The sequence below is a fragment of the Geospiza fortis genome, unplaced genomic scaffold, assembly GCF_000277835.1.
Source record: "Geospiza fortis unplaced genomic scaffold, GeoFor_1.0 scaffold706, whole genome shotgun sequence".
Lineage (NCBI taxonomy): Eukaryota > Metazoa > Chordata > Aves > Passeriformes > Thraupidae > Geospiza > Geospiza fortis.
Window position 1 is genome coordinate 141,810 of NW_005054606.1, and position 24,573 is coordinate 166,382.

General features: G+C 45.2%; 1 protein-coding gene across 20 annotated transcripts in view; it reads right to left on the reverse strand.

Annotated features, from left to right (window-relative positions):
* MAP2 (microtubule associated protein 2) overlaps positions 1-24,573 on the reverse strand; it is a 172,489-nt gene that overhangs the window by 49,608 nt on the left and 98,308 nt on the right. For all 20 annotated transcript variants that reach the window (XM_031064581.1, XM_031064580.1, XM_031064586.1 and 17 more), the window contains one exon: positions 19,642-19,927. In XM_031064581.1, the coding sequence (XP_030920441.1) occupies positions 19,642-19,903 (262 nt within the window). In that variant the 5' untranslated portion in view covers positions 19,904-19,927. The remainder of the gene's footprint in view (positions 1-19,641; positions 19,928-24,573) is intronic.

Genomic DNA, 24,573 nt, shown 5'->3' on the forward strand with positions numbered 1-24,573 from the left:
CCTTTGAAGACTGCTACACAAAGCTTTATTTAAACAGTAGGTGTGAGTACCATGCAGAGGGATGGCAGAGATGACATTTTTTTGGTGGAATGGGCTCCTTGCTGCTGGCCCCCAAGCTGCTCTGTGCATGGAGCTGACTCAGGCACTGCATGCTTGACAGAGCTGGGTGCCACAGAACCCACACTCTCCTCCTCCCCACTGCCCACAAGGTGTAGCACACCTGAGAAGGGTTGAGAACTGCCTGCTCTGGTGAGCAGAATGCTGTAGTAGGACCACTCAAGGAGTGAATTCTTCCAAACTGAGAAACTGTCTCAGCTTGACTCCAGACCCACTCAAAGGTGCAGTGAAACCTCATCAGGCACACAGCTGCAACCATGTGGAAGCAACCAGAGAAGTTTCCTCCTCTCTAGAAGTTCAGGTGCCTTTGATGTAACAAATCAAGATGTTAAGGGCTGGTCCAGCACCATTCAGAGAGCAAAGGGTTTGTGGTTCTTATCTGTATTTGAGTCTAGTCTCCCTTAGTCATTAATCAATGTATTTCTCTCTCTCAGCCAAACACAGTGGAAATAAACCCCTTCCCTCTCCAACTATATCCAAGTGCTGTCTGACAGCTGTTCCCAACACAAATGGAGCTGACCCCCAGGGAAGGCCACAAGCTGCACAGTCATAGCCCACCAGCTGCACAGCTGGGCACACCTGGGAACAGAGCAAAACTTGACTGCTTCTCCAGCCCTTGTGTGGAGACAGAGGTTTGTAATGGCAGAGGTCAATACACCCTGCTCCTGCCAGAGCCCCCATTAGTCACCATCCTGAGGGCAGGAATAAAAGCTCTGCTCACTCATTACCACATCCTTCAGGCAAGAACTGGCTGGGAAGGGCAAGTATGTTTAAATCAATGCCCTACATGTAACTTCACAGCAACCACTCCGACAAGGGACTGTCCATTAGATTAATAATGATTTATTTTCACAGTTACTCTTACAGAATTCCCTTGTACTTTTAATGTGAAGCTATTCCTCTTCACTTGTCCTTTAGAAAAGCCAATTGTTTTTCCCAAAAAAACACAGATGTGAATTACTACAGCCACGTTTGTCTAAAACCAAAGTGCTAGGTTAATCTTACTTTTACACAAACTATTTAACGAGATATTAAAAATCCCCATCCACTGGCAAAGAACATTCCTAACTGTTGGTGTTTATACCGTACAATTCACTGCACTCCTGGCTGGTCACCTGGAGGGCAGTGACTGCAACAGTTCCATTGGCTGCTGCTAACAGCAAAAGTAGATGGAGGAATACCCCAGAACAACTACCAAGCAATGACAAAAACAAGCTGATTTGAAAAACATGAATTTGCAAAAACATTTGAAATACATGCATATAAATTTGAGGATAAATACAGATTAGAAATCTAAAGATGCTGCTTTCCTACTGTCAGGAATGTGAAGTTCTGGCAGCCTTCCACATTGGAAGAAATTAATCAACTGTTTTTTGAGACGAGGCTACGTATGATAAAGGTGCCTGTAGGAGGAGAAGAATATCAATAGCAGCTCTAGTTCTGCTCTTCTGTTTAACAACACATCCCTAGTATGAGATCAAAGTCCCCTCTGTGGTTAAGTAGATCAAATGGAGCACCATAACCCCACCAATCAAGTCATGCATGTGGCCAGTCCCATAGATCAAAGAACAGGGATATTGATTTAAAGCCCAGCAAAATTCCCAGCTGCCTTTCAGGAGCCTGCACCTCATTTTGGGGCTTTGCACCCATTTTGGGCTGCTTCCACACCTGCTGGATGCTGGGGGTGCTTCTTGCCACCTCTTGGTTCCTTCCTCGCGTGAGAAACACAAAGCAGACACTTCCCAGACTCTCACATGGTGCTGCTGCAGACCAGTGGACTGGACACAAATGTGGAATCCTTACAGGTCCTGACAGCTCCCTGTGTTGTGAGGCACAGGCAGCCTGCAAAGCACGAGCTGGGAGAAGGAACCTGCGGCATGGCCCATCCTGCTCCTGGGGCCCTCCCCACACCAGGTCGTGCTGCAGCACCTCCCATGGGCTGGGAGAGACAAACTGCTCTTCCACAAAGCAAACTTGGATGGCTGGTGTATCCCTGTTCAGATTCTGCTCTTTCAGACAGGAAAGAGCATCACCCTGACAGTTCTGGTGAGCATGGAGAACAGCACAGAGCTTCACTGAGTGCCACGGCTACAGAAGACCCCGCACCAATTCCTGCCACCTGAAGGATGTGACACATGGCCCTCCTGCCAAAACTTCCACCAAGCTACTAATCACAATATCATCAAGACTATACTATTGGCTCAGATGAACAAATTAAGACTCAATGAGGAAGATTGTTAAAAGAATCCATTTTTAAAGCTTATGTTCACATGAAAATTTTAACGAAAAGCTCCAATTAATTTCTGATTTAGAATATGCAAACCTATATCAGGTTTAGTACCCTGGAGCATATCCAAAGGAAATTCCCTTGGTCAACTGCTTTCCATCAGCCAAGCTACTGCAACCCTCCTCCCAGCAGGGTTAAGACAAATCATTAAAAACTGCCTCCTTTTTAAGAGAATTTATCCTTGCTCCCATCCAGCCTGCTTCTCTACCACAAATGGGCTCTACAAGCTCAGAAGGCAGTTCTCACCCTCTCAGCTCCCTTCCTGATTTAATTTGCCTGGGACAAAGATAATGCTCCACAGGGAGCTATGAGGGAGGGTGAAAGGTTGTCTCCTGTTAAATAGAAATTTCTATTTCAGGCTACGCAAAATAAGTAAATAAAAATAAAAATGGCCTCTGGGCTTGTATGTTTTGTTGAGTTTGTTTGGCAGTGTTCTTTAATCAAGAAAGGCTTATTTCTGAACACTGCTGATGGATATTTTGGGTGACACAGGGGGCATGGGCAGTTCATCAGAACAGTGCTTTTGCCATACATGACTGCTGCAAAAGGACAGACTCCTCTGTACTAATGGACACTATAAATAGAAGATCCAGTGGGTAAGTCAAATCCTCACAGGGCTGCTATTGAGACTTTTCATAGTTTTCTTATGGTTCAGTTAAAGTTCAAGGCAGCCTAATGATAAAGAACAAACAAACAAAAAAACAAAACAAGACCCAAAAAAAGGGGAAATTAGGCAGCTTGAATGCTGTGGATGCTGGGCTATGTATTCACTAGACATGGTTTTGCTTGTAGACATTTATTTTCCCTCTCTTTAAACAGTCAGACTCTCTCTGACTCTACTTCATGCCACAGAAATGGCATTAACATACAAAACAAGCTACAACAAATAGATTTATTTCTTAAAAGCAATAAGGAGCATGGCTTTACCTTAGACTCCAGCAGAATAAAGAATAGCAACATGCCTTTTCTTTGCATTTTGTAGAGAGTAAAATTTTGCTCCTTCTACCAAGCTGTCAGCTGTTCATGGTACAGGACACAGAATGAGCTTCACAGTTTGATTTTAGGGAATACACAACCCTAAGGTATAGGCAGCCCTCGAATGGGATGTCCATAACAAGGAGAAAACACAGTGAAAACGCTCAGCACGAGCTCTCCAAAGCCCTGACAGGGAGCAGGCTGAGCTGAGAGGCCAGGGCTGACACACCAGGACAGTAGCTCTGCTGCTCCCTCAAAGGTCACTTCAGACCACACTCCAGCAGGGCTGCCAGGTCAGCTCTGCCCAGCTGCTGCCAGTGCCATGGCTCTTCTGTGGCAGGAACAGAGGACAGAGCCCTGTCTGGGGCACCACACTAATTTAAACCAAAGTTAAAACTCAAACAAATTAAGCACTCTGTGTTCCTGGTTTTGGAAGTCAGCCCAATTCTTCTCCCAACCCCAGCATACCAAATCAGGAGATGAGGAATCTCCGTGTCCCAGAGATGACTCGGGGACACAAACCCCTTCCAGAGTACTGAGATGCACAGAGGATGCTGAACCAGCTGTGATGGGGAGCCACAGCCTTCCCTCTTGGCTGTGTTTAGAAGGCTGCTGCCTCCAAAGGCTGCTGCCCCCCTCAAAAGTATATCCACAGGCACAGGAGCTGCCCAATCCCCAGCCCAGCCACTCCAGCGCTGAGAATTACACTGAAGCAGGTGTAATTCCAGCCTGAAAATCATCATTCCTGCACTCCCTCCTGATAGCTGAGCCCCCTGCCCAGACAGAGACTCAGACAGGGCTGGTAAATGAGGTTACATGCCAAAGACTGGCTACAGCACAATGCAGTATCTGGGATCAGATCCTGTACAAGGCCAAGATGTAATTTCAAAGCTCTCCTTGGTTCCTTATTGATCCTGCTGCATTTGTCATTGGACTGCAGATGTCTCCACTGGCATATTACCTACAATACTTCTATTTCCCATGACAGCCTTCCATTCCATTAACTTTTATAACAGACATGTTTACCAGCCCCAGAGACAGATATACAGACGGTGGCAAGAGTCTTTTAAAATAGGTGTCTGAGCTTTCAGGCCCTGACATAAACATTTCCACAAAATAGTTTTAAAAAATAGGGGCTTTTAAAATCTGCAACTATAAAGGCAAGAGCAAAAATCAGATCTGTGAGACATCTGTGATGTCTGTTCTTTACATGCCCTTTTAATGGTTGTCCTTCAGCCTCTAGCACTTTTTTCTCTTTCAACCTACCACAACCTCAACTCATGGAGAAGCTGAGTTTGCAATGAACACCACTACTTAGGCGAAACTATTCAGCAGTTTTGCTTCATCCAGCAATGCCTTTTATCTTCTCTCCCCTGTCCCTCTGTGCAGTGCTGTATGACTACTCTGAGGACTGGTTTTGACAGGATGGGCAGGGCTCACAGCCTCTCCCTGCCTCACAGGTGTGTGACTGGCACTGATGCAAGGATCCTGCTGGCAGTGAACTGGGAGCTGGTACAGCCTGCCCTGAGAACAGCTTGCCAGTCACCTCATGTAACAGTGTCAGAGATTCCTCAGGCCAGAGATCTCCAGTCAGATCAGAGTGTTTCTCCTCAGCTCTTCTCCTTTCCGGCCTGCAGTCACCTGTGTTTCATGACTGCCATTCAGCAAGATCACAGGGCCCACTTATCTATTGCTTCTTCCCACCTTGAGAACCCATTTCACAGCAACAAGGACAGTGCCTCCTAATATGAAATGCATATCACATCTCCACAATTTCATCAGGACAGTCATCCCAGACTAGAGCAGCATCATGCCTTCCTCTTTCTGGCAACAGCTCTACCCAATGCCACCAGGGTGGCAGCAAGACCTTCAGTGTCCTGTGGCCACAGAAGATGTCACCTGGGCTCTGTAAAGCATAACACGTTTAAGGCATAAATAAAGTTTACCATGCTTCAACTGCATGGTCATTCTCATTTCTGAGCTGAATATTTTGAACTGATGCATTATGCAGCAGACTGAAAGAATCCTTCTTGAGGGAATAAAACTGTTCTTTTAGAAAGCAGAGGGAAGGATTCCTGTTCTAGGAAGAGGTAGGTGAACACTTTCAAATCCAATTCTCCAAATAAAAGACTGCAGCTCAGTAGAAGACACCAAGAACCAACTGCCTGATGAGCAGTGTGCAGAATCCCTGCTCTTATTTGTTTTCATTTACCTCCCAAGCATTCTAGCCCGTTCTGCTCCAGGAGAAAACCAAACAAAAGGGATGACAGGAAGGAGGAACAGAAAGAAGGAGGCTGCAAATTGTGTCAAAACTTCACACACATTCATAGGGTCACCAATCAAACACCTACTAAGAAAAAGCAGTGAGCTCAGTTAAAGGGTAATTAATGTTCCTGGAGCAGAGCACTGAGGCAGAAGAAGGATTAAAGAAAGCTGCAATGAGATGGAAAGGATAAAATAATATGTTTCATTAATTTTGCCGCATTTTAAGGAAAGAACACAGGCAGGGCACAACAAAAGGATTAGCTACATGTATACTTGCAGAATTGTGAAAACAAAGCAATTTCAGTCAAGATGTGCCTGTCAAAATCCTCAGTGGGATTCAGAGCAGTTTCCAAGGTAACCAGCACTAATTGTTGGCACAGTGCAATCGAGTCAACAACAAAAGCACAAAGCAACCTGCACCGCCTTGTGAGGCAAAACACCCCACATATTCCTGCAGAAAGAGAAGATACAAAATGGCTATTTGCTGTCTTTGATGATTTAAAAAGCAAACCAGGACCTATGGATTTTTCCCCCCCCGGGTACTGCAGTTCTGAGTGCAACCAGGCTGTAAAGCAAATAGAGATTCGATTTGTTTAGAGACATTAGCCAGTCCCCTAAGGACAGGTCCTGAATCCATGCACAGCTCTCCTGGAAGCTGGTGGATGACTTGTTTCACTCAAGACTACTGAAATGTTGGAGGAAAAAAAAAGATGCAGGCATCACCCAGCAGCATTTGGGGCAGAAAAAGCAAAGATACACCTTGGACTTGATCTCTGGGATGATGACAGCTCTAAATACTGCCTTTCTGCATGCAGATTATAAAACAAATGCACAGCAGCTAACAAAGTATTATGAATAAGTTATACAAACCTCAAAAAGTGCCAACAGATTAGTGCTTGAGATTGAAGCAAAAAGCCATAACATAGCTTTACAGAATTCAAATACTGGCTTTCAAACGGCTTTTGTGAGTGTAAATATTTTGCTGTAAGTACGTCCTTGATCTGGATGTTGGCAATATTAACAATAATTGGCAGGAGTTATGAAGGCAAATAATATGAACATCAGCTTTTAAATTAAATGCAGTCACAACACAACAGACAAGTATCATTTCCCTAATAAACTCGTTGACTTTAAGCTACTGCAGCATCCACAAGGACAGCAACAGATTAATTTAATCACCAGGATTCACCAGCTAACCAGCAGAACAGGCCAGAAAAGGTCTGTGTTTTGGGAAAGAAAGAGCTTTGATGGTTTAATGCACTGGATTCCCAAGGTACAAACATTCAGATTAATGCTGGGGAAAGATGTATTGCAGTCACTGTGTGAGAAGGGCAGGAACAGGTGAGCTACAGCTGAGTACCTGGCACAGCAGCTTCATCCCTGGTGAGCCCCACTGCAAATGCATTACACCTCTGTGTTTTGGGGCATTCAACAGCCCCTCCTCTGCTGTCCTTAAACTCTAGATTGTAAATCTGAACTACAACCACCCAGCTCCTTAACACTTTTGATGATCTTGGAGTTCTTTTCCACCCTCAGTGATTCTCTGATTCTTGTGCTATCTGCTTTATATCAGAGTAAATCTGGTGCACAGCTGGAATCCTGGCTGCAGCCGAGCAGTGCTGGCCTGGCTGTGCTCTGCTACAAACACAGGGTGGCTTTCCTGGGCACCCTCAGCTGCTGTGCAGCACTCAAGGAAGCAGCAGGGAAGCTCAGGCTGCCTGTCCCTGGATTGCTTCCACATGTTCTGTGTGTGTTTCAGTTCCCCTGCTCTGACTGAATTTCCCTGATCGCTTTCTTCAGGGGGAGACTTGGACACATCGTCCAAATCTCCAAGGCACACAGTGCAAAACCTAAAGAGACTCATGCTAGGAACCAGGAGCCATTCTGAAAGCTCCAGTGAGCCTCCTCCTTTGGCTCCCTAGCACATTTATTAGGCAGAGGCCTCTGCCACACTATCAAGCAGCTGTAGAACAAAACACCAAGGGACCAGTCCCCTCCTCAGCACCCCCCCTGGAATATGTAAGTCTGTTAAAAAGGAGTCACACCAATGTCAGTATAATAATGCAACACTTTAAAAATGAGCCCTCATTACTGCAATACTTGTTTCCTGTGCATCCCCTGAGTCCATCTTCTGAAGTCTATTGCTTGGAACAAAATATTTACTGTCAGCATTTCCCAGCCAAATTAGAGGTGGGAAAAGCTATCAGTTCTGTTTTGTCTGATGCATAGGCAACACAATTTAGAGCAATATTAAAGCTGACAACACCAAACCCACAGCCAGGGCAATGCAGTGATGTCCCACTGCCTTTCCTGAGATTTGGCATCAGCTCAGAACAACACCTGCACATACAAAGCAGCTATATCTATCTTTCCCCAGAAGTATTAATTCCCTACGACTCACACAGAAGAAACCACTTTGGCTTCAAAACAAAGAACCAGCTATTTAATCCTTTCAGTGTGAGTAAATGCACATAATGGGTAAGTCACCTTTAAATCAATATTAGTTTTGGGCTTCAGTACAAGTTAACATTTTAAACAAACCGACTTTTAAGAACCTTTACAAAAGTCAATGAAGCATCAGCCACCTACAGAAGGAGGTGATGCATCCCTCAAAGTTCATTTTTAGCTCCTTTTGGGATGATTTTAAACACTTTTTACAGTGCTTTCTCTGATGTTTTTTAAAAAGGGTTCACAATGTGCTATAGAAACTTTGCTGGATTTAAGCTTAAAATTTACATTAACCCATGCTCATCTTGTGTGGGATTTAGTCATGCCTGGTCAGGATGACTGAAGATCAACCTGCCAATGCCAAGAGAATGCAGGTTTAACCCATTAGGGGATATTTAACACACAAAATGCAGCAATGCCATGCCCTGCTCACCTCAGTGCTCATGCTGTTGGTCCAGCCCAGCTCTGCACTGCAGCAGCAGCTGCATGGCTGATCTCTCCCAAGCCCTGCTTCCCAGTCCAGCCTGCACCTGTACCAAGGCAGGAGTGTTTCTCCTGCCAACAGAGGAATGGTGCTGCATCCTTCCAAAGGAGCATGTGCAAGTGGCCCCACAGACAGGCAGTGGCCTGTGCTGTGTACAGATTAACTTTCAGAGCAGTTCTCAGCCAAGGTCAGCAGCTCTTCTATCTGTCCCCCTCTTTTCTGGCCCTGCCCCAGCTGAAGGGAGCCTTGCCTTGCCTCTGACCAGAAGTCATCCCTGAATCCTGCTGCCATCCACTGCCTGCCCATTCCTGGGGACTGCCAGCTCACAGCTCTGTGTGTGCAATGGGATTAGGAAAGAGAAATGTGCACCTACTCTTGAAGAAGGAAAATGTGAGAGTTGCATATCTAAGCCCTCAGTGCATCTTCAGTGCCCTGGCACAGGTTGCCCAGAGAAGCTGTCGCTGCCTCATCCGTGCAAGTGTCCAAGGTCAGGTTGGACAGGGCTTGGAGCAGCCTGGCATTAGAGTAAGATGAGCTTTAAGTTCCCTTCCCACCCAAACCATTCTATGGTTCAGTGACCTTCTGAACTATCTCTTCCACTTTTGCCAAAGCTGCCTTCTCTGGCACCTAAATAGCTGCAAGCTCCTGCAGCCACAGTGTTAGAGATGTCCAGCTGCTGGGGGGAGAGCTGACACCAGGGCTGGAGGCACTGCAGCCTCCAGGAGAGCTGCATCCAGAAGCTGAGCACCTTAGTGTACTGAAAACGAGGAGCAGTTGTGGAAATGCCAGGTTGCAGAGCAGCTACACTGGATAGCTGGGATAAAGCTGGGAGCACATACAGAGAACAAGACTAAAAAAAGAGACAACATAAGTGAGAAAGGAGAAAGAGAAGGAAGAGCTGACAGAGCAATCATTGAGAAGGATGACATACTCTTAAATAGAGAGAAAGGATGACAGGGAAAGGAAAAAGAAAGCAACTCATACACAGGAACAGCTAGGAATTAGTTTCAGCTCACCAACAACCTCTGCAGGCTGCATTATCCCAGATGCAGCACATACTCTGAATTTGGGGTAAAAAGGAACAGTCACCACTGAATCCAATTCCCTCTCCACATACGTGGTGCAAGGCTGTGGATGAAAGTAGTTTCAGTAGAGCAGCAAGATTGCCACATCTACACAGCACTGGCAGCTGATACATTCATAAAGAGGAGCAGAATTATCTGTCTGGACAGATGCATGGGCAGAGAACCAGACTGTAAATCAGTTTTATCCTAACTGCCAGAGGTTATAGGGGTTGCTGGAAGCTCTACCAAACTGATCATGTATCATGATGAATTAGTCTCAAGGAAGGAAATAGGAACAAAAAGCAAAGTACCTGGGGTTTATTTTCCCCTCCCAAAATGCACAGTGCTTCCCAGTGAATCTGATTTCCATGAACCATTCAATCTACTCAGTCCTGAGTGGAATGACTCTGAGAAGCAGCTAAGAGGTTTTTCTGCCCTGGAGCTAATGATATCCCTCAGTTATTTTCAAAATAAAACTGCATGCAACTAAAACTAAAGTTTTGGACAGTCATTTTCCACACACAGGAGAAGGACTCACTCCCATGATCTAATGCACACAGCTGGGGTGCCTTGAGTTCCCTGCACTTTCTGCATGCCATAAGGAATGCCTCAATATAACAAAACCCCACAAAACAACCAAAACTGCATTTCTAAATAATCACTTCAGAAGAGGTTTTCCAAGAACCACTTACTGTGCTCTGTAGTCAGTCTGTGAAACAGCAGAGTAAAATGTAAATATTTTGCTCAGAATCTCCCAAAGAACAAATAACAGCGTAAACACCATCACAAAGACATCTCACTTGGAGTGTCTTTGAATTTCCAGATCAGCCATTGGGAGGGACAGGCACTGGATCATCAGTGCTCAGCTGCCAGCCAATGCCAGCTGTTCTGTGCTGATTTCCATCTCTTCAGCTGGCAAAGGCAAGCAAATCTGCATTATCATTATAAGGACTGAATTTCAAGTGAGCAGTTAATCTACCAGCAGCAACTCCACAGAACAAAAAACCCTAACCAAAACACTAGTACACACTGAGTTTTGCTGTCCTTACCCAGGATATGAATACAGCAAGAGAAGAGATGGTTTCTTCTCTGTACTGTAACCTCACAGATAGACAAAGACAGGGGGGTGTCCCTTGCTTCCTTCTACTATTTCCTTTGAGTTTCTCACTCAAATTAAAACCCAGATTGCCTTTGCTTTCCATTTTAATAGAGAGTAGCAAATCGTGGTTAGTCAAATCAAGGAATTTGCATATATATCTCTCTCATACTTGTACTTTGTGCAGAAAATATACCCCAAAGTAATATTTTCTTTTCATTTCCATTAAAATGGTGCCTCAGTGAGGCCTACAGAGTGGGGTCCCAGTCACAAAGTGCTTGCAGTCTCTTCCTTATCTCCCTTAACCTTGAGAAGCAAATGCTAGAGGAAAAGAGGAGAAAAACTAAATCCTCCTTTCCTTTGTCAGCCAGCCTGACTGTGGCTCACAGACGTCACAGGGAGCCTGTGCACTCCTGAATGCTAAATAATCTCCTAGGCTACATACTTTCTCTCAGTGGAGCTTAGAAAGAGATCTCACTTTGAGCAGGGCCACGTTGGCATGGCAACGGGGGAAAAAAGAAATCAGCAAGCCTGGAGGAGACTTTGTGAGACTCTCATTTTTGTGAGGGATGTGATGGTACCTACCTCCTCTCCACCAAGGGTTCAACCCGTGCCCAGTGGGTGAGGAAGGGCTGATGTCCACCCTGTGCGCTGGCAGGACCTGGGGATGCCTTGTCCTGGGCTGGAAAATGCATCAGCCCAACACCTGAGCTTCCACAGTGGAAAAATGGAAAGGAAGGATTTGTGAAGTGCGGGGCTGAGTGGGTTAATGACTGCCCTCATGACCCAGGGCAAGGGAGCTGGAAATGGGGCCAGCAGTGCTCACCAGCACATCCCCTGCTGTCACCTAAGAACCTGCTGCTTCCCTTCCAAGGTGACTTTGGAGAAGAGGCCATTTCAGCTCTGCCTGAAACAAGAGTAGCTGTATGCCTGCAAAACAAGGCTCTGTTGTTTAGTAATGAACCTCCTTCCAAATCCTTCTGCCCTCAGACCAAAACTGGAATGAAAGATTATATACTGGCACAGTCCCCAGCAATACCAGCTGCTCAGTGCCAAATATTGCCCAGTGTTTCTGAATGTCCTTTATGATGCCATCATGGTGATGGAGACCCTGATAGACACTTTAAACACAATAGTAAGGAGCCTTTGAAGCAGAGCTGAGCCCAGCCCAGAGGGCAGAAGCCTGTGGGGAGGTGGCACACAGCCCTGCACAGTGCCACCTGTCCATGGCTCTGCACAGACCTCCTGGCTCACCTGGGGTAGCTCTCTCCACCCTGGTGCCTTTTCTCCTGGCTTTTACAAGTCCTGTCTACTTCATGTAACTCATAAATACACAAGCTGTTTCCTACCACACACTTCATAAACTGAAGAGGACTCCAGTAGAACAGACCACAAATCAGAATGTTTTCTGGGCACAGCTGCCCCACCAGTCACTCAGCTAATGCCACTGCTGGATGGTTGAGATCTGACCAACAGAGACAGGGAAATCTGCATTTACAGCCCTCACAGAACAGGTACTTAAACAGGCATGGTGGGGAGGGAGGGCAGAGGCAAGCAAAAAGCAGAGATAAGGCAAAAATGAAACTCCCAGAATGCCTTGAGTATTTGACATTTCAGCAGCAATAACTCTCCTGGTCACAGCAGTCCCCCAAGAAGGGCTGCAGATGTTCCCAAAAGGCAGCTTTGACAAACAGAGCTCATGGCATACAGCCTAAACTAAGGTGTGGCTGAAACATGTTATGAAAGATGCTTCTTCCATATCCCAGCCTTGTTGCTCCTTGTTACATCTCTGAGGTTATAGATTATGTTTTCTGGGAGCACTGACAGCAGCAAGTGCGTGCTGGTTGCCAAGCCAACACGCTCACAGGCACTCTGCTCTCACTTCTTAAAGAAGCACAGCTGCTTTTGCAATGCTTGTATTGTCACAAGGAAACAGCAAAGTGAATTGAAACACCAACAGGGAGCCCAAAGGAAATGGCTGTGGATGCCTTCCCTGGGCCAAAAGCAGCACTGATGTGGTACAATGCAGCAGTTGGCTCTGATGGTGTTGCTGCATCTGGTTTGGGATACAGATTTCTAAAGCAGATCTGAACCACACACTCCCAGAGCAGCTTATGGTTAAAAAAGCCTGATGGCTGATGTTCTCTACGTGGCTGACTCCCAGCCATGGGAACCAAGAGCACCTGCACACCAGGTTATCTCACCCTGCTCCCTTTCAGACAGGAATTTTTGCATTCTGCCCACAGCTGTGCCAGCCCCTCCAGCTCCTACCAAGACATGTCAATCACTGACTGATTTCTGAAGCCCTAAGAGGAGGTGGGAGGGCATAGCCAGCCCCTTAGAGAGATTATGACTGGACAAGAAAAGATGTCTTACTGGATTGACTGATAGGGCCAGCCACAGAAAAACCCCACAGAGACTGGTCTGTATAGTAGTTATTGACTATTTTACAGTCAGGGGGAAGAAAGCTGTGGGTAGGGAATGTGAAAAGATGGAATTTCTGTGCCTATATTCCTTTATAACAAGGTTAACAGAGAACAGTAAAACCCCCAGCATTTTCTACAAGTTCCCTAGAGGGTCTCTGCTGCCCCCACCCACGCAGTCTTCAGCAACACACTTTGAGTATGTCTATAATATTCCAGTAACATGTCCCAGAAAATGACACTTGTACAACACTTAACACAGAGAAGAAAAGTTTCAGATGCCTGGTATGTTTGCCTGTATCTAAATTGGCAGAGAGGATGGTGTACAGTAATTACCGTCACATTTCCTGGGCAAGGGGAGGGAGATCAAAATGCCTAATTAACAGCTTATTTCCCATGGGAGCCATCAATGACATAGTAAAATACCTTCTTCCAGCTCTGTAAAATAAATAACAGAAATGGGACAAACCCAGCAGACACATTCAGCTCTGAATGTCATTGATTTTGCATCCTTCTGTGCATTTTGTCTGCATTGCTCAAGACACGCCGCTTGCTGAAAATGCGCATCTGACAACAAGGCTGGGAGGCTCCTTTGGGAAACAGGCATTCAGGGAGCTTATCAGGGGGCTTACAGCTCCACAAGGACTTGGGCAGCAGCAGGACAGCCAGTGCAAACAGCCAAATAAAAAGCAAAGCTCTGACAAAAGCAGTCCTGTTGGAAAGAACAAAAATGCCTCCATACAAAGAAGGCCTGTTTGTGTGTCTACTGCCAGTGCCATCAGAATACCACCACTTGTATGGCAAGAGAGAGAGGAAGGAAAGGGAGATTAAATGAGATGTCACCAGAGGAGGGAACAAACCACTAGCACACCATGGGAGCAGGCTGTGGCTCTCAGTGCATTTCAGCCTGGAAAGGCTCTTGCTTTAGTGACCCCAAACACGGAGCTGCCATTCTGCTCCAGGGCTACTCCAGAGGGACTGAGGGCCCTCAGCCTGTACAACAAAGCACCATAGTGATTTTTTAACCACCATGGTGATTTTCTAACAGTGCTGTGCTGATGTGTGCTGTGAACAAGATCTTCTTTACCTGGAGACTGGCCACTACAAGACAAGGTTGTGGAAGACAATGGGATACAGACTGTTTCATTGACACACAGCAGGAGGCTGAAACAAGCACAATTCCTGCCTTCAACACATTTCTGTTTTGGTTTTTTTTTGCATAGCTAACCTAAAGGGACTTTGCTCAAGCACTACTGGCTGTGACAAGACAATCTTTCACTCACATTCCCTGCACCTTATAGAAATATGCTTGTTTAAAAGAGTAAATGGTCAGAGGAATAAGTCTGTTTCACATACCCATTTAGTCCAGCTTTCCAAAGCCTGAAACAAAGGGCTGAATTAAGATAAATTACATTCCAAGTTGTAATGTGGTTTGTCCCTTCCCAGTTTTCTTCAGTTGTTTCCTGCTGTCTGAATCCCCTCCTTTCTGGTGTAGTATCTGCCATCACACAAAAGCTGGTTTGTCTCTGGATCAGCACATAAAACTGGACCTTGTCCTATTGTCCTTAGCTTATCTTACAATTTTCCTTTTTCCCCTGCCTCTTCCCACCCCAGCTTTGCTCCCTATAGCCTCCACCTCATTCACCAGCTCTCTTGCTGCGGTTTCCCCACATTGCTCAGCCCCTCATCAACACTGCCACTTCTTCATTCCTCCTCACAAATGTCTCATGGATCTGCCATGGGCTGCCTCTCACCCACCTTCCTCGTGATCCCAAAAATGCCCAGCCTGCAGTGGGATTGCTGTGCCCTGTCAGGGAACTTGTTACAGCTCACCACAGTCCCTTTGCATCCCACATGGCTTGGGTTCACTGAAGGGCTACATTTTGTCACTCTGGTATGACATGCTACTGTCCTTAACACTGTCTGCCACCAGGACACAGACACTGTCCTGAGGCTCTGGTAATAGGATTTCAGGAAAATGCTTTCCCTTCATCTGTCAAAAAATAATTCATCAAATAATAGTGTGGATAATCCAAACCCCCTCCAATTACAAATCTGAATTTGGCATATAATGAAGAAAGCACTTAATCAGTTGAGTCACTGTATATAAAGACATATTGTAGAAGATGCTTCACAATGTTCACCACTATTATCCCTAATTATATAAATTTGACTGGTTAAATTTGACTGTATTACTGAAAAAAATAGATGCATTTTAAGTGCAAAAAGCAAAACCTTTGTAGCTTGATGTTCTTGCAATTCAAATAAAATGGATTATGTTGAATGGCTGGTTCCCAGAGAATGCTGCAGCATATCTGTAGTCCTCCTCACAGCTTCCTCCCAGTTAGCTGACCACAGCTTTCCAGTGAGCACAGAAAAGGCTGCCACTCCCATGTTTCATTGCAAGTCAGACACATCCTGTGCTCTACCACTGGGTCCAGTCCAAAGCTTTCCTTGTCAGCCCACTTCAGAGTGAGTTTCTGAGGACTACACTGTCGTGTCCCTTTGCATCACACATTTCACACAACATGAAAATGTCCGTCTTGACAAAACCTACAGGTCTCATTCTCCATTCTTAATAATTCCATGGTCTTCACCAAAGATGCTCTGTGTGTGCAGGTGAGAAGGGACATGGACAGGCATGAAGCAGGGGGAACACATCAAAACTCAGTGGTCTCAGGCTGTGGGATGCTGCAGACTGCACCAAAGGCAAGGTGTGTTCAGAAGCACCTCCAGAACAGTGTGGGATTTGTGTCTGGCAGAAGCACAGGGCTCAGCTGGTCTGCCAGAGGTAGATAGATACTTATCTTAGATACTTATCTGTAAGTAAATACCTATTATTAGTAAATATTTAGAATAGAGACTCAACAAGATAAAGGCCTTGTCAAGCCCTCTAAAGGGGGAGATGATTCCTCAGGTTTTAGCTTTTATATTTTTCAGATTCTGTACGGCTTTAGTGTGTAGTTCTGAGCTTCATATTTAGGGAATGGTGAGCTCTCTTCACAGAGTAGCTAGACAAAACAATTCCTTCTCTAGCTGGGGACCAAGGACAAATGATCCAAATCTCAGGCCCAAGAGCATAAACAATGTGGGCTGAAGAGAGAAAAACAAGAAAGATGGGACTTCATAAGCTGAAGCTGTAATTGGACAATTAACTCCAATGTACAAATGGAGCAGAACTTATAAAAGCATGAGATCCCTTGACCAGTCATTCATTTTGTGACCATTTTGGTTCATCTTGGGTGTATCCCTGGCTGAGCTCTTGTGCTGCCCAAGGTGCATCCATTGAGGCCTTTTAATAAATCCCTACTTTATTCTTTAACTCTCTCTAGCCTCTGTTCTAGGTCAGCCTTCACAAGGCATCAGTCCAAGTACATATACAAATTTATATTCACAAAATACAAAAAGAAATAGGTGATTTACTACCCACACTTACATCACATCCCTAATAGCTTCCTGTGGGCTATGCCAAAAACCCAGCCTGTTCTCCTGGCCTTTGACTTGGGTGCCTGCTGGATCAGGCCCTGAGGCTGCCCTGCCCTCAGCTCTGTGCACTCTGCCACGTTCCCATTGGTCCCTTTGAAAGGAGGGCATTGATGTGTCTCCATCATGCAGCCATTACCAGCACGATGCTGAGACAGATCAATCTGGCAATACAACAGCCAGATCCAGAGGATTCCAAACATTGAGGTCAGACTCAGTAACTCTTAGCCACTGAGAGAGCCATCTATACACAAAGGCAAATTTTAACTGTGCAAATCTAAAAATGTCACTTGTAGTGATGGATTGGATGTGTTTCAGGAAGAACTGTCACTTCCTCCCCCACTACCATCCCTTGCCTCTGCATCACTGTGGGCATAAGGTGTCTTTGTCCGGGTGGCCTTATCCTAACTTTTCCTTTAACACACAGCCCTCTGATTTTACAGCACAAGCCCTGTGAAAGGGTGTCCTGCTGCTTTGCTGTGCCTTGAAGGATCAATTGCCCTGCTACAGAACACCCGTCCCTTGGAGAGGGCCATTTTGTGGCTAAATCCCAGCTCCTGGGTCAGCCAGATGCAGCAGCCCTTCCTTAGGAGAAACACGTCAAAATTCAAAATGCACCAGGGCTTGGGGTGATGGACAGCTCTCTGGGAAATCCCTGTTTGAACTAGTACTCTGCTGTGCAGAACGTTGTGGCAGTTGCTGGGGATTTACAGACTCCAACATGAAGGCTGAGAAGCCAAAGATTTTCCTAGGTTCCAGTGCTGGACTTATACCAGAAAAAAAAAAAATCCCTGTAAATCTAATCAAACCCACAGCTTGGTTAATTATCTCCATTGACTGTGGCTTCCTGTGCACTTTCTCCCCAGATGTTTGGAGTCACTAAGCTACTACAAATGATTAAATGATTCACATTATTGATAATTATGTGTATCAGAGTGGCATTTAAAAACCCCACCTGATGCAATACCCCGCTGAAGCTACAATTTGCAAACAGACAAACACAGCAAAGATGACTGAATTTTGTTGAGAATAACAATCCAAATTTCAAGATCAAATTCTGAATTGAACATCAAAAATCTACAAGTCCTGCTCCCACATTGCATTTAGCACCTCCAGCCAGTAAATACCAGTTTGAAGGGGCAAAACACACTCTGGTCCCTTTCTACCACTACAGTAAGTTGCTAACTGGTTTCTCCTTCAAAAGAGAAAAAAAATATTGAAAGAAATGTATCTTAGGTATCCTACAAAGGTTTACATTGCCCTGATTCAGCTTAGCCAGTGCCTGCGTGTGCAGTGCACAAGTTTCCAGAGAGCCAGGAATTCAGGCATGAAGGCGAGCAGCTCTAGGGACTTTTCCAGTGCTCAAGGACAAAGATGTCATGAGATAAGCTATAATAAGACTCCCAAACAAAAGCTGTACATATTGACAGCAAGTCTCCACACCAGAGAACTTAGAGTCTGAGCAGACAATGAGAAAACTGCAGGGAAGGAGGAAATGAGGCCACAAAGTGGCGACTGAAGCAAACTTCACCTGGATGAAGAGTAATCTTGTTCCCTTAGCAAATGTGTGCTCCCAGCACTACTGCATGCCCTAGAACATGCTTCCTCATTTTGTCTTTTTCTGCTTTTAACCACTTGCCTCAAAAAGCAACATGAAAAGGCGTTACTATAATGTCTGCTGATGGCCAGCAGTGGTTTTCTTCCTCCTGTCACCCATTAGGTGCAAACTCAATTAAATGTTTGGATCTCTCTGACCAGCACTGAGAACCTGAGTGTGAGAGAGCCTGAGAAAAGCATTTCTCTCCTCCCTATCTAAGGATAGGAAATTCCTCTTCATCGTGTAATCCCCCCTTTTGCAAATGTATGGGGGGACTTGTCCAACAAGGGGTGACAAATCTGTGGCAAAGATGAGACACACTCAGTCTTTATTTGCTGGCTAAACACAGAATAAAGCTGGGGTAGAGCAAAGAGACAAGACCTCATTATCATCTCCCCAGTCATCAACACTGTGTTCACCTGAATGCTCACACATGATTTCTTTTACCTTGGCCAACATTTAAAAGCCAATCTGCAAGAAGAGAGTTAAAATATAGACACATTTACTTTTAGCAGATATCTCCATTTCCAGCACAATTGCTTATGAAATTATTGTATGGTCCAGGAGCCTTAAAATTCTCCAGCCTCTGAGAAATTATGGATAGCATCTCCAAATGCTGTCAACAGCTAAAAAAACATTGCTAGAAAGATCTCTTTAGCATGCATGAATGGATGCATCAAGGGCAGTTGTGTCTATACAAGAGAAATTCTTCTTGCACTGTGCTTTTGGGGTTTGGAGTGGGAACTCTGCACAAAGATAATTAGCATTTATTTCTAAAACAGGAAACTTGCTTTGCATATTTCATTTTGACACAGTCACACTCTTCTTTTTTTTTTTTTCTGCAAACAACAAGCTGAATTCTAAAAACCTTACATAGTTTACAAATAGACTAAGTCCCAGTGAGCACCCAGTGAAATATGGCTGGGCAAGGATGAATAAATGCTGATACTGAATTGTGGTGTTCCCAGCCAGAATGAACTGTGCATTATTTAGCAAACAGTACATGGTTTCAAGAAGGTCTTGCTACTTGTGAGCAATAACAGGAGAATCCATCCTTCCTGCACACACAAATGCATGAGCCATCCATGAACAACATTTGGGCAGTTTCCTACTCCCTGGCAGCCCAGAGGACCTGAGCAGCTGCTCTGTTGCCACATCCCTTGATGGGTGACCCTGTGTCATTTACAAAGAGCCTTCTCAGAGCCCTGCCCAGAATCCTGAGTATGTATCTGGGCAAAGATGCAGTCCATGCAGTGAAGAGCAAGTGACCTCTCAAAGCACATACACCCTCCTCATGTCAGGTTCCCCATGGGGACCTGACTCCACCTAACATCTCCTCTTGCAGAAAGCCCCAGGGTGCGCAGAGACCTGTGCTCTGCAGCAGGGCATGGAGGTGCATTACCTGCAGTCTCCCTGCTCCCTGATGACAGCTCTCCATTGATGCCATTCTCTTTGGTCTGAGCATATGTCCCTGGCTGCTCGTGGCTGCCCAGCCTCAGCTCCTCATCCTCTCGGTACGGAAATCCATTGGCACTTCTGACCAGTCCAGCGCTCGCGCCACCCTGATCCTTCATTTCAGGTGAATGTGGGTGTGAAGAAGCCTCTGTTAGCTGACCTGAAGTCCAGTGTGGTGCCTTGGCTTCGTCTTTCCTATCCTCAGCCATGGCTCCTCGCCTTCAGCGTGTGGCCTGTAACGACATGAGCGGGAGAGATCAGCTCCAGGTGGGTGACTGTGTCCCTGACTGCCAGCACAAGCAGTCACCAGCAGTGCTGCTGCTAAACTCAAGTCCAGCAGAGGAAAGAATTATCTCTGTGTGTTTGTCCTAGCTGTGAGTGAACTGATTTACAGCCAAAAGAAACCACCAGCAGTAAAAATTATGGGTCAAGTCCTCCCTGACTCTCACATGCCTTGCAATTATTAGCACCATTTTCTTGATGGTTGCCCATTCATTAATCTGATTTTAACACATTAATTACAGTTAAAATATCAACCCAATTAACAAGAAGTGAATCTGTCATCTCAGTGCCATGACCCATTTCCAGGGCAAAGAAGGAAGAATGCCACAACTGCTGCAAGTGAAGCTGCTGCTGAAGTGAAGGTGCTTGTCAGGCACAGAAGCACAAGGTGACATGGCCTCTCCAGCACATGCAATCTGCTACTTGTCATGACAGAAGCCAAGTCTGGGAATGTGCACTGGGTTCCTGAACATCCATACTGTTTGATCCCAGTTAAATCCCCTCCTACTTGCTGTCATGCGAACATTCACACACACTTGTACAACCCTTCTGTCCAAAGCAGTCCATGGGGAACAGTTTGTTTCTCACACAAGCATTTACATTCTCTTTTGACTATCAGTATTTGTACAGAAATAAAACGAATTGTTATTTGCTATTTCACACATATTTCACTCCTGTTAGCTAGATCTCATTTGTCCAAGCCAAGGAGAAGCCACTGCATAAGCCATAGCACTTGGCTATTCCTCACAGCTAAATGCAGCAGGAGCTCCTCAATATGTAAACCTAGGAAGGCAAGAAATCATAATCATGTTTTGATGATACAATGGCCTCTGGAGAGGGGAAGGCGACCTGCCCTGAGTTAGCTACTTCAAAGTGGAAACCAGCAGGCCTTTTCCAAAAGCACTTGCCACCTCCTTTTTTCCCTGGGAGAAAAGAACATAAAAGCAGTGAGCAGAACGCAGTCAACCAGGCACATATCACAGAGGCTGAGCAGTCTAGAAAAGGCACCGCAAACTAGATAGTGCATGTATTCTGCAGATATTTAACAAAAACAAACCAGAAAAAGAAACTAGTTTCCACAATGTCAGGTCAGTTTGAAGAAAACCTCTAAACATGAGAAAAGGCTATTTGCCAGACAATCATTCATAATTGATAATTTGACCTCTTTCTGATCAGACATTATAATTTATTAATAACAGCTTTCAGAGCTGCTGCAGATTTTTAAAAAACCATGGTGAACGACAAAATTAGATTTCATTCACAATATGTAACTCAAACTGGCATTCCATATCAATGAGGACTAATAACTCTTCTGCCTCACAGTGAAATCATGTTGTTTTACAAAGTGCTCTGCCCGCTCTCACCCTGACCCAGCATCATTCCCTGGAGGTAACTAACTGCATACAGACTGAAGGAGCTGGTGAAACTTGCAGAGAGCAAGATTTGCAGCCCAGATTTTCCTTTGAGCTGTACTGAAAATGATGGGATGAGCAGTATCACAAAGAGAGGAGACAAGCCTCAGTCAACCACAGGTAAGAAAAGAGTGAACACCTTCTTTGGTCTCCCCACCTCTGTTACCCTAATGGGAGACTCAACAGGGAGACATTCTGCATGTACAGACAGCTTTAAAGCAGACGTCTCACACCACACCAGCCCAAGATGGGCAAAAACCCCTCCTACAAACAAACAAAAAATATACCTCTGCCTCTAGATCTGTTTACTGCATGATTCTAGAACATTTTCTCACCAGAACCTTTCCAAAACATGAGGCCATGGGACAAATGTCTCCCTTTTTACAGCAATGAGCAGCACACACTCAAAGTCACCAACATTTGGGATATGAGGGCAGAACAAATTCTGTGCTGCAGGAAAAAAAAAAAGAGGCAATGCTAACTTATAGCCCTTGGGGAAACTCAGGAAAAAAAAACACAAAAAACCCAAAAAAAACAACCAAAGAAAAAGTCCAAGCCCTAACCCAAGGCTCCCTCACCAACCCAGTGTGCTTTGAAGCTGAGAGCAAGACCCAGGAGCAGGATGAAAATGCCCACCAGCTTCACCAGTTCAGCCCCTAGTCATCCATGAGAGGTGACAGAACCACAGCAGGACAGGAAGGTTATGAAAGAGCCAAGTGTAGAGAATGTGGCTCTGAAAATCACTGGGACAAATGTAATGGTTCTATTCCAGCACCACAGTTTGGTAGCTATTATCCATGAAGTATCCTTCCTGGTTCCAGGCACACACTCCCTGCCTCACTTGAAGCTCTTGAGGAAGAATATTCACATCCTCACAATGGACTGTGTCACACAAGTCCCCAGTGAAAATAACAAAAGCGCTTTTATCTTTAAAAATAAATACAGTGGGCAGACTTCAATGCGAGCTGCGTGTATCTGGAGGCAGAATTTGGCTCAGTATTTATAAAAGATGGTTACAGAGTAAAGCATGGATGAATTCATTCTTGCCTCTCTGTTATTCATCAAGTGCTCTCAGGGTTTATAATGGTAGGAGAGAAACAGGGAGTGAGTCACACAATGCATCTTTGTACTCAGCAATTTAGCAATGACTATCTGCTGTGTGCTGTGATTCATCCACAGCTTGGGTTAAAATCCAGAATACACAGGTGTGCTTTGCACCATCAAGTGAGCTGTTTTTCTTTCATTTCATTAGCATACAATGGAATTAAATTAATCAGGTAATGTAAATATTGACAGAAATACTGAAGTGGCCAGACAATACAGCAGAATTTAAATAGTGATAGCTATGTAAAAAGAAAAAACCTGGAATAATTTGGACAACCTAGGGAAACACTGTACTTCAGGGAAGCAAACAGTCCCTCCTTTTACCATTAGTTTCTTATTCTTTGCATAAACTGCAATGAAGGCTTTCAAAAAGACATAGATAAGAAAGCACAGCCAGTCCTCTAAAATGTCATGCTGCTTTAGTTCAAATTGATTTGGATCTTTATGAGCCTGCCTTTGCTAACCATTACAACAGAACTGCTTTATCAGGGAAGACACAGCAGCAATCTTCCAGCAAGTTCTCACTCTTTGTGAAGGTTAGTGCTAGGGAGGGGGTGACCAAGGTGGGTGCTTGACCACAGCAGGAAGGGCAGTGGAGCTCACAGACAGCACCAGCCTTGGCTGCACCAGCCCACCAGCACAGGCCCTTACTCCAGAGCCATTCTGGCCCACACCATGGCCACAAGCCATGGAGCAGGCTGTGGCAGCCACACAGCACAGGTAACACTCCTCCCTCAGGATGTTCCTCACTCTGAAGTCTGACCAAGGCCACCCATGCAAATCACAGCGTAGGACTGGGGTTGGGAATGTCCCCTCCTTCCAGAGGGATCAAGTAGGTGCTGCTGAGCACCACAGACCACATCAGTGATGCTGACCCACGCCCGTGGGCCATACACAGCCCTCCCAAAAAGGCTTTCTTTGTCCAGAGTGACATGGAGGACACTACTGAAGCCATTGCTTGTCTGGAGAGATTGTGCTCCACTGGCAGCAGCAGTGAAGAGATCCTTGACAGACCTTACGTTCATGTTGTAACTCAGGCAGTGCACTGAGGGGACAGCATCATGGATCTGAACTGGACATCTTATCTTCTGAACTAATAACCTGGAGGAGAAACTATGATAAAAATGAACCCTCCCAGCTTTTTCAGCCATGTGGGAACTGTACAGAGACAGAAAATACTTAAACACAGAGGGACAAATCTCAGGGGGGATATGTGGTCTGACTCTGCAGTTACCTCCTCCTTTTGCAGGCACTCTACACATATTCATAAATCTATATTCTCTTTCATGTGACACCAGCTCCTGCTGCCATGGCTGGGTTGAACCAAACCTGAATGCTTTGAACTCTATGCAGAGCAAATCACCCACAGTAATACAGCATGAGGCCATGATATGCAAAACCCAAGATAATGCTGATTTAAATTTCCTGTCGTGCTAGCTGTCCAGAATCATCTTAGTGTCACATTAGCACTGCCTTTGCATATAAACAGATGAACTTTCTTTAAATTTCTTACTTGTTAAGACAACAGAATTAGGCCAATACTGAAGACTTTTTCAAATAGACTGTCTTCCTGTTTCAACTCATGTTTTTACCTGTTCTTGTATCTATGAGCCCGTTCAGAGTGAAACGAGGATATTTAATTTCAGGGAAGCTAATTCAACAATTAAAAGAAACAGCTACCTGGATACATGGAAGAAGAGCAACAATTCTAGTTCAGGCAAAAATTAGCACTGGAGGTTCCTGAAAGGAGAGACAATACACTCTTTAAAAACAGAAAAGCAAACCCTGGCAGGGAGTGGGAAGAAGAGGGGATGTGCCCAGTGTATGGCTCCAGGACCAAATCCTGGCTCTCACAGGGCAATTTAACTCAGATTCACCAGAGCACTGAGTTATCTGCCCTGAGTTGCAGCTGCTTCCAAGTCCAGAGCCAGAAGAGGGAGGGGATTTCTCCACAATCTGGAGTACACAGATATGGCTAAAGTCCTCAGGTATCTAGGGCTTCCGAAACTCCTCAACTAGACTGCCTATAAGAGATTTTTTAAAGAAATTTAAGAAATTCAGAGAATTTCTTTCAGAGAAAA